Source organism: Mus caroli, chromosome 15 (genome assembly GCF_900094665.2).
Source record: "Mus caroli chromosome 15, CAROLI_EIJ_v1.1, whole genome shotgun sequence".
Taxonomy (NCBI): Eukaryota; Metazoa; Chordata; class Mammalia; order Rodentia; family Muridae; genus Mus; species Mus caroli.
Window position 1 is genome coordinate 96237625 of NC_034584.1, and position 10327 is coordinate 96247951.

The 10327-nt window shown below is 48.6% G+C and overlaps 1 protein-coding gene across 1 annotated transcript in view; it reads left to right on the forward strand.

Annotated features, from left to right (window-relative positions):
• The first annotated feature begins 5110 nt into the window (after nt 1–5110).
• Sp1 (Sp1 transcription factor) overlaps nt 5111–10327 on the forward strand; it is a 29254-nt gene continuing 24037 nt past the window's right edge. The window contains exons 1-3 of the mRNA XM_029469529.1: nt 5111–5265; nt 6614–6774; nt 7060–8563. Coding sequence (XP_029325389.1) covers nt 5259–5265; nt 6614–6774; nt 7060–8563 — 1672 coding nt within the window. The 5' untranslated portion in view covers nt 5111–5258. The remainder of the gene's footprint in view (nt 5266–6613; nt 6775–7059; nt 8564–10327) is intronic.

The following is a 10327-nucleotide window of genomic DNA, read 5'->3' on the forward strand; positions in this document are numbered from 1 at the left end:
CGACGCGCCCCAGGACCTTTCTCAGCTAGAAGTGGGCGGCTTGGGTGGTTACCCTTGCTCTCAGCTCTGGATTTTTCGAGAGGAATACGTGCTGTTTTAAGCAGGGGAGGCGGGACAGAGAAGCCGCGCTCCAATTTTGGTTAAAAGTGGAACTAAAAAAAAAAAAAAAAAAAAGCCTGCCAGGCAGGACCTGGTGCAGGCCTGGGTGAAAGACTGCATGGAGTGGTGCTTCCCTCCTAGGTGTGAGCTCGGTACTCAGGGGAGGAAAACGCTTTGATTATGTAACCGCCCCAACTATAGTCCCCGAGCAGTCAGATTTAGAAAATACTTTTAGAAAATAATTTGCCCTGTTCCGGGTTCAGGCCATCGCCTTCCCTTTCTTCTAATTACCTGTTTGAAGTAACCCAGTCAGTGAGCTACCTCAATATATATATCCCAGCACTTGGGAGATAGGGGGATCTCTTAGTTGGAGACCAGTCTGGTCTACAGAGTGAGTTCTAGGACAGCCAGGGCTACACAGAAAAACCCTGTCTCGAAAAAACAAAACAAAAAAAGAATGCAGATAGTAACTGGTGTCGTGCAAAGGCTTTAACCCCACCTAGGTAGAGGTAAGATCTCTGTGAGGTCGGTGAGGTCTACAAAACTAGTTCTAGGGCAGTCAAGACCTGCTCTTGCAACCCTTGTTCCCCACCCCCAAATGCGGATGGACTAGGAATTAAAGTAACTTGTCTTCCGGACTGTACCTCAAGCCTCCCTATTTGTTTTTAGAGACAAGGTCTCTTTATGTAGCCTGTGCCAGCAATCGACTTTCTCTCCTTGGCAGCTACAACCTTTCAATTGCAGACTGCAGTGCCTGCCAACACAACCACCTCCTGCCTTTTGTTTGTTTTTTGAGACAGGGTCCCATGTACCCATCCCCTATTGCTTCAGAGACCATCTGTGGGGTTGATATCAGGACAGTCTTGTTACAGGCTCTTCTCAGAAGAGGCAATATGTATTTGTGGTTATACCACAGTTCAGCTACAGAGAAAAAAAAAACCAATTTAAAATTATGTGGAGTTTGTTTTTATTTCACTGTGTGGATTTAGGTGGCCTGGGACTTGCATTTAGACCAGGCTGGTTTAGAATTCACTGAGATCAGGTTACTTCTGCCTCCTAGTGCAGGGATTACAGGATTAAAGGTGTTTCTACCAAAACCACTCCTGGGGCTTTAATTTTTTTTAAGGCAAGCTCTCAGGTACCTCGGGCCTGTATTTGGGGAAAATAGCCAGGAACTCTAGATCCTTGTACTTCTGACTCACAGGTAAATGACACACCATGGAAGGCTTACACACTCCTGTGGCTCTAACCCAGGGGGCTTACTCTATAGAGTAGGCTGGTCTTGAATGGTCTCAGCTACCTCCTTTTCTTGACCTTGGCTACCAACACTCCTTCATGTTTCTTCTTAGATAGGCAGGCCATCAGTATCACCATAGCTGCCAGCTAATTGCAGTACTGAATTCCCGGCTATCACTAGGTACCACTCATTGTTGATGCTAGCAGGAATCACAGTGCTTGTCGGATTAGGAAACAAAGATAGCCAACTTACAATGGGTCTTTTAAAATAATGATTACAGACACTGTCTGCAGCCAGTTCTAGGGTTCTCATAAGTTCCCTAGATTCTCATACTGAAAAGCCTGGTTTGCTTCAGTTCTTTTTGCTTTTTTAGGTCTTTATCTCCACCCACCCATGCACCCCCCTTCTCTTTTCTTTTTTTTTTTGGGGGGGGGGCATTTTTTGAGACAGGGTTTCTCTGTGTAGCTCTGGCTGTCCTGGAACTCACTCTGACCAGGCTGTCCTCAAACTCAGAAATTCGCCTGCCTCTGCCTCCCAAGGACTGGGATTAAAGGCATGAGCCACCATGCCCAGCTCCCCGTCTCTTTTCTTGTTGGGCTGTTTTCTCTCTTGTTGGGTTTGACCCATGGTTTCATTAGCCTGATTGGCTTCAAGCATACCATGTTGCCCAGGTTGGCTCCAACTCTTTGTCTCTTGTGTCTCTCTTTTGGTTTTTGGAAACATGGTCTCCCTGTGAAGGTTTGATGGCCTAGAGTCAGCAATGTAGGTCAGGCTAGCCTTGAACTTGTAACACACTACTTATTTTTTCTGTCTCTGACTCATAAAAGCTACCATTACAAGGATCCATCATTACCTGACTGCCAACGCTCTTTAAACCATGGATGTACACACCAATGCTTGTGCTAGTGAGTTCCTGAATTGGAGCATTACAGAGTTAGAAACAGGTGGGCACAAATTCTGGCGGCAAAGCCTGTGCTACAGAGTAAGACCTTTGTCTCAAAGGAAAGAAAACAAGTTAAAATAACGATTACCATTTGTTTCTCTCCACCCCCTTAAGTGAGTGAGTTAGGTGTGGTCTGGTGCTGACTATCCTAGGCAGCTGTCAGAATCATCAGAGCTTGCCTTACAGGGATGAGTAATGTAGTCTTTTCCTTCCAGGAAGTTCTTCCCAGTCCTGAAGCTTTCTTCTCTCCCTTCTTTTCCCTTATTTTTTTAATTACTTTAAATTACACTTATTTATTTTGGGAAGAACACAAGCCACTGTGTATGTATGTATGTAGGTCAGAGAGGAGCTTTTGGAATGTACATTTATTTTGTGGAGGATAAAGGGCAGTGCGTGTGTGCGTGTGTGTGTGTGTGTGTGTGTGTGTGTGTGTGTGTGTGTGTAGGTGAGAGGGCAGACTTTGAGAGTTGGGAGTTCTCTTATGGAGTGGAGCCTGAGACTGAGCTCATGTATTCAGGTTTGTCTGGCAAGGTTCATCCTGAAAACCATTTCTGCTGTCCAGATTTTATTTGTTATTTGTTTTTTGTTGTTATTGAAATACTTTATTCAGAGGCTTGGGAGAAAGTTGTAAAAGTCCTGGCTGTTTGCTGTCCTGGGCAGGGCAGATCTTAGAGATCTCTCAGTTGCTAGGAGCCTTTGTTACTTGTTTTAATTATTTTAAGTGAGTGCCTTTCAATCTAAAAGTTCAGGAGGCAGTGGGGCAGTGGTGGCTCACGTCTTTAATCCCAGCACTTGGGAGTCAGAGGCAGGAAGATTTCTGAGTTCGTGGCCAGCCTGGTCTACAGAGTGAGTTCCTATGACAGCCAGGGCTACACAGAGAAACCCTGTCTAGAAAAAAACAAAACAAAACAAAAACCCAAAGAACATACAGGAGGCAGACACCGGAAGATTTCTGTGAGTTTAAGGCCAGCCTCATCTGCATCTGCTTGTGGACGTTGTACATCGTGGTGCGGAGCCTAGTGCGCACCACGATGTACAACGTCCACAAGCAGTCTCCCTTTTTTCTTTTTTTCTTTTTTTTTTGGTTTTTCGAGACAGGGTTTCTCTGTATAGCCCTGGCCTGTCCTGGAACTCACTTTGTAGACCAGGCTGGCCTCGAACTCAGAAATCCGCCTGCCTCTGCCTCCCGAGTGCTGGGATTAAAGGCGTGCACCACCACGCCTGGCCTGAATATTTTTCTTAACGACTTAATTTTCGTTGTTTTGAAACATTGTTGGTCCACACAGCCCTAGCTGTCCTGAAACTCAGTATATAGATCAAGTTGGCATCAAACTTAGAAGAGATCCTCCTGCCTCTGCCTCCAGAGTCGGATCCTAAAAGTGTGCACTACCATTTGAGCTTGTCATAAGCAGTGCTAAATGCCTATTTAACTGGGACCTCCAGGTTTCTCAGCTGTCACTTCACATTTCCAAGACCATCTCCAAAGGAGCAAAGAGCCTCGGTTCCTATCTTTAAAGTGTTTCCCCCCCCCCTTTTTTTTTTACAGGAGCATCCAGCCCGTAATGTAGGACATATGAAGTGATTAACTGTATTATTTCCAAGTACTAAACGTAGTGACACCCGTCAGTCACAAACTTTAAACGAGGAGAAATTGGAGGCCAGAGATTGAGGTGCCTAGGGCAAAATCTTTAACTTTTGTGATTGCAAAAGTAAGAGGGAAAATGGAAGTAGTTTATGAGAGCTTGGCTTCACGAAGTTCCCCAGCGTGCGTTACTCTGAAAGCTGAGTTGGTTTAGCGTGTCTGGGGCAGCTTGAGAAAATGGCGTTTGCTACATCTTCCCGAAAGACTTCCATATTGGTCGGCTCAGTCGACTTGGGTTTTCGTGTGCCGTCACCAAGCTGTCGTCCCGCCCGCTGCCGCAGGGCTTCCACCCACGGCCAGGGGGAGCCGCCCGCCCATCCCGGTAGGGGTGACATTCGAGGGGTGCTGTGTAGGAGCGAGAAAGGGACAACCCGAACATTCCCGGGCGATGCGACACTCTCGCCCTCGCGCGTCTCGACTCTGACACTTGTGGAGCTGGAGGGCTCCGATCAAGCGCATACCCTAAGGAGGGAAGGAAGCCTCCCGAGGAGGGCCAACATGGCGACCAACTCCTCTTGGCACAGCCCGGTTCCCTCCTCAGGATGGGCGGCCCTGTAACGACCATTGGCCAAAGCTAGAGGCGGTGCCATGCTGCCTTCGCTGCCTCATTGGCCTGAGTATCGGAGGAGGAAGCCTGATCTCCTCTCCCCATTCCAAGTTCCAGCCTTCACCTTCTCCTCGGCGCTTAATTGGCTGCTCGTTCGCGTCAATACGCGTCCTGTTCCGGCTCTTTTCAGTTATCGTCCAGTCAGAACTTTCTTAACTGCCCGCCTGAATTCTGATTGGTTTAGGAAGCTTGCTCCTATCCCATTCCGGCCTATTTTTTACTCTTCCCCCTACACGGACTTTGCCCAGGCATGCCCAGGATTCTGGTTGGTCGTTGTCCTGTCTTTCTTACTTAAGCTCTTCCTATCCCTACCGCTCACAGAGCCCGCCTGGAGGTTGACTGGTTTCTCTGCAAGTCCATCGTCATCTCATCCCGCCCACCACCACTTCCTGAGTTTCTAATTGGTTGCTAAAACTGAGAAGGCGGCCTTTCTGGGCGGAAACCAAGTACGCAACTTGCTCTTACACGCCTCAGCGAGAGAGCGAGTCCTACCATTGGGTAGGCAGCCTGCCTTTCCTCTGCAAGGCCCTCCTTTCACCCTCCCTCATTGGGCGGGGCAGTAGATAAGGGGCGGGGATTAGGCCGGGCTTGTGGTGCGCTGCTCCCTCCTCCTTACCCCCCCCTCCCTGTCCGGTCCGGGTTCGCTTGCCTCGTCAGCGTCCGCGTTTTTCCCGGCCCCCCCCAACCCCCCCGGACAGGACCCCCTTGAGCTCGCCCCTCAGCTGCCACCATGAGCGGTAAGGATGAGTCCACTCCGAGCCTAGGGGTGGGAGGGGAGTGAGGGGGCGCGCGCGAGGACCGACCGGGCGGTCCCCGCTGTGAGGGGGGGCGGGCGGGAGGCGGCGGCGGCGGCCTTGGTCCCGCCCGGGGCGGAGGGAAGGGAGGGAGAAGGGGCAGTGGCGGGGCCTCGGAGGAGGAGGGGGATGGGCTACCCGCCCCGGGGGAGGGGGCAGCGTGGCCTCGCCCGCCCCCTGCCCGCCCCGGCCACGAGGGACGGGCCTTACCCCCCACTACCCAGCCGGCCGCCTGAGGCTCCTCCCGTCGGGGGCTGGCGCCGCGGGGGCGGCCCGACCAGTGCAGGCCCCGCCTGGGCCAACCGCCTCCCCGGTCCGCCCGCCCTCCGGTCGCAGCCTGCCCCGGGCCCTCCCCCGCACCCCCGTAAATTTCCCTTCCCCCATCCGACCCGCCCTTGCCACGCCTCTATCCCCGAAACCGCCCCCTCCTTCTATGGACCGCCTCCTCAGCCCCAAACCTGGGTTCTAATCCTTAGACCCCTACCTGTCCTCTCAAGATGTTTCCTCACCTCCTCTTAGGATTTACTCTTTCTCAGTCCCTTCCTGTTATTGTTTACACTTGATCTTTCTTCATCTCTTATAGTCCTAATTTTAGCACACTTTCCATCCACCCACATGTTGGGTCTCCTTTTCCTTCCAGGATGCATTTTTTTTTTTCTTTTTTCTTTTTTGAGATAGGTTCTATGTGGTATTCGTAGTAACTCGAAGTTACTATTGCAGACCTCAGACTTTTAGCTGTCTAGGTGCCTCTTCCTCTTGAGTGCTGGGATTAAGAGTGCTACCAACCCTAAGGAGCAACTCTTTATTTCTGAGACACTGAAATTCCAAATTCCCTTTCTCAAAAGGGCTATTTGTATTGAGATCAGTTCTTACTCTGTAGGCCTGGAAGACCTAGAACTGGTGAACCACCTGGCTCATCCTTCCAAGACTTGGGATTATAGGTGTGAGTCACCATGCCTAGCTTCCAAAGCAATTTTTGAGTCATTTCTGGGGTTAATTTGTGCATAGGAAAATAGTGGCCTGTCTTGGGCACCATTAAGCTATGTGTCTACGGCTTTGGCATCCCAATTTACTATGTAGCTGAGGATTTCTTTGAACTTTTGCCTCCACTTCCAAATTCTGGGATTTTAGGCTTACCACCATATCTAGACCTGTCTGGCTAAGACCTTTTTCAAAACTAATCTGTCAGTCATTGCTGATGGTCAAAGCCTTAATTTTAAATCTTATGTTGTTTTTAACCCCCCCCCCCCCACACACACACTTAATTTATTTGTTTTGTAATTATTTTTAGACCAAGATCACTCCATGGATGAAGTGACAGCTGTGGTGAAGATTGAAAAAGATGTTGGTGGCAATAATGCGGGTAGCGGCAATGGTGGCGGTGCCGCCTTTTCTCAGACTCGAAGCAGCAGCACAGGCAGTAGCAGCAGCAGTGGTGGCGGAGGAGGGCAGGTGAGTGATCAAGGATGGGGAATGTGTTGAAAGGGTATAAATATTCTTAGAAACTTCCTTAACCAAAAACTCTGGGAAGAAAAATACAGTAGGGAAGTACACTTAGAAAGATAGGTGATCTAGAGGGTCCCCAGATACGAAAGTTGGAACAGTATGCAGAAAGTGAGCATTTTGTTTCTGGTTTTTGCTCTTTATATACCTGCATTGTTGCTGTTTTGTCTGTTGAATACTGCCCCCTAGGCCAGCTATTGGGTGCCACTAACTCCTTTCCTCTCTTCTGGCCAGGAATCCCAGCCATCTCCTTTGGCTCTGCTGGCAGCAACCTGCAGCAGAATTGAGTCACCCAATGAGAACAGCAACAACTCCCAGGGTCCGAGTCAGTCAGGGGGCACAGGTGAACTTGACCTCACAGCCGCACAACTTTCACAGGGTGCCAATGGCTGGCAGATCATCTCTTCCTCCTCTGGGGCTACCCCTACCTCAAAGGAACAGAGTGGCAACAGTACCAATGGCAGCGAGTCTTCCAAGAACCGCACAGTCTCTGGTGGGCAGTATGTTGTGGCTGCTACCCCCAACTTACAGAACCAGCAAGTTCTGACAGGTCTCCCTGGAGTAATGCCTAATATTCAGTATCAAGTAATCCCACAGTTCCAGACTGTTGATGGGCAGCAGTTGCAGTTTGCTGCCACTGGGGCCCAAGTGCAGCAGGATGGTTCTGGTCAAATACAGATCATACCAGGTGCAAACCAACAGATCATCCCAAATAGAGGAAGCGGGGGCAACATTATTGCTGCTATGCCAAATCTACTCCAGCAGGCTGTCCCCCTTCAAGGCCTTGCTAATAATGTGCTCTCAGGACAGACTCAGTATGTGACCAATGTACCAGTGGCCCTAAATGGGAACATCACCTTGCTACCTGTCAACAGCGTTTCTGCAGCTACCCTGACTCCCAGCTCTCAGGCAGGCACGATCAGCAGCTCTGGATCCCAGGAGAGCAGCTCACAGCCTGTCACCTCAGGGACTGCCATCAGTTCTGCCAGCTTGGTGTCATCACAAGCTAGTTCCAGCTCCTTTTTTACCAATGCCAATAGTTATTCAACAACTACTACCACCAGCAACATGGGAATTATGAACTTTACCAGCAGTGGCTCATCAGGGACTAGTTCTCAAGGCCAGACGCCCCAGAGGGTTGGTGGGCTACAAGGGTCTGATTCTCTGAACATCCAGCAGAACCAGACATCAGGAGGCTCGCTGCAAGGAAGTCAGCAGAAAGAGGGAGAGCAAAGTCAGCAGACACAGCAACAACAAATCCTTATTCAGCCTCAGCTAGTTCAAGGAGGACAAGCTCTTCAGGCCCTTCAAGCAGCACCATTGTCCGGACAGACCTTCACAACTCAAGCTATTTCCCAGGAAACCCTTCAGAACCTCCAGCTTCAGGCTGTTCAGAACTCTGGTCCCATCATCATTCGGACACCAACCGTGGGGCCCAATGGACAGGTCAGTTGGCAGACCCTTCAGCTGCAGAATCTTCAAGTTCAGAATCCACAAGCCCAGACAATCACCTTGGCCCCTATGCAGGGTGTTTCCTTGGGGCAGACTAGCAGCAGTAATACCACCCTAACACCCATTGCCTCAGCTGCCTCCATTCCTGCTGGCACAGTCACTGTGAATGCTGCTCAACTCTCCTCCATGCCAGGCCTCCAGACCATTAACCTCAGTGCATTGGGTACTTCAGGGATCCAGGTGCACCAGCTTCCAGGCCTGCCTTTGGCTATAGCAAACACCCCAGGTAAGACATCCATTCTTTGCATTTATCACCAACTATACTTCCCTAGAACTATTGAATCTAAAGGGGGAAATGGAACTTTCTGAGATGTTTACTTAAGGCTAAACACCCAAGCAAGTGTAAAATGTTTTATAGTTAAGACATTTGGAACTTAATCAATAGAAATGTGTTCTGATGAGAAAGGAGCACTTCTGAGTGATCCAGTGGTCTCTGCTTGCTAGTGTCTTGGTACCACAAAGTAAAGCTTGTGTGCTTTCTGCATAGGGTCGGGTATTAAATATTTTAGGCCTTAGTGATCCATGTGGATTCTCAGTCATAGATTTCGTGTTCTTTTTGGTTTTCCCTTCATCCAGCAGTGATAGGGATTGAACATGGCCTTGTGAATCTTCTGTACACTTCGTTGTTAGATCTCTGACTCCTTGGTTTGCAATTGGTTTTCAGAAACACCCTTTTAAGAAAGTAAAAATGGATCCTGATGATGTGATGGTTCATGCCTTTAATCCTAGCACTCATGAAGCAGAGACAGGTGGGTCTCTGTGACCTCATGGCCAGCCTGATCTACGTAATAGTTCTTGGACAGTCAGGACTAAGTAGGGATACCCTGTCTCAAAATAAACAAAGATTGTAAAACAGAGACTGGAGAGATGGATGGTTTAGCAGTGAAAGTGGCTGCTCTCCTAAAGGACCTAGATTGAATTCCCAGCACCCATGTGGTGTCTGATAACTGTGACTCCAGTCCAAGGAGATCCAACTCCTCCCTCTTGTCATTGTATGAATGTGGCACACAGTCATATATTTAGGTAATACACATAAAATAAAAATAAAATCTAAGATAACTAGATTGTGGAACCAAGACTAGGATTGATGCTAAGCGGTAAAATGCTTATTTAGCACAAGTCTAGACTGTGGATCCATGTTCAGCACCATACGAGAAATTATTATTATTTTTTTTTGTTTGTTTTTGGTTTTTCGAGACCGGGTTTCTCTGTGTAGCCTTGGCTGTCCTGGCACTCACTTTGTAGACCAGGCTGGCCTCGAACTCAGAAATCCACCTGCCTCTGCCTCCCCAGTGCTGAGATTAAAGGCGTGCGCCACCACGCCCGGCTGAGAAATTATTTTTTTGAGACAGGGTTTTTCTGAGTAGCTCTCTTGTTCTGGAACTAACTCTATAGACCTTCCTGCCTCTGCCTCCCCAGTGCTGGGATTAAAAGCTTGCACCAATGTGCTGTGCTTTTCCTTGTCGTCCTTTAAGGAACAGGAGGTTTATTTTGGCTGGCAGTTATATCTGATTAAAAGTATTGAATATACTCCCATCTTAGTGGAGAAGGCATTGCAACTGAGGTAGTATCTGCTTCTCAAGTGTCAGGAGCAGGAGGCAGCAAGCAGTTCCTCAACATTTTGGTTCAGGAACCTAGTTCTGGCCAAGTAGGTTACAGATTGTGATGATTCAACAGTTTTCTCATGAGTTGTAACTGAGGAGAAAATGGCTTAATGGATTCCAGAAAGATCTTTTCTTTCTTGCTTTTTTTTTCTAAAATGTTATTTATATGTATGTGTTTATATCTGTGTATTTATGAAATTTGGATGGGTAGGTACCCCTGGAGTCTGGAAGAGGTCATCTGATTTCCTGAGGTTGGAATTCTAGGTGTTTGTGAGCCACCTGAAATAAATGGTGCTGGGAGCCATACTCTTGCTCTCTGAAAGAGCAGCTAGTGCCTTTAACCACTGAGCCTCCTCTCCAACCTCAGAAAGATTTTTTTTTTTTTT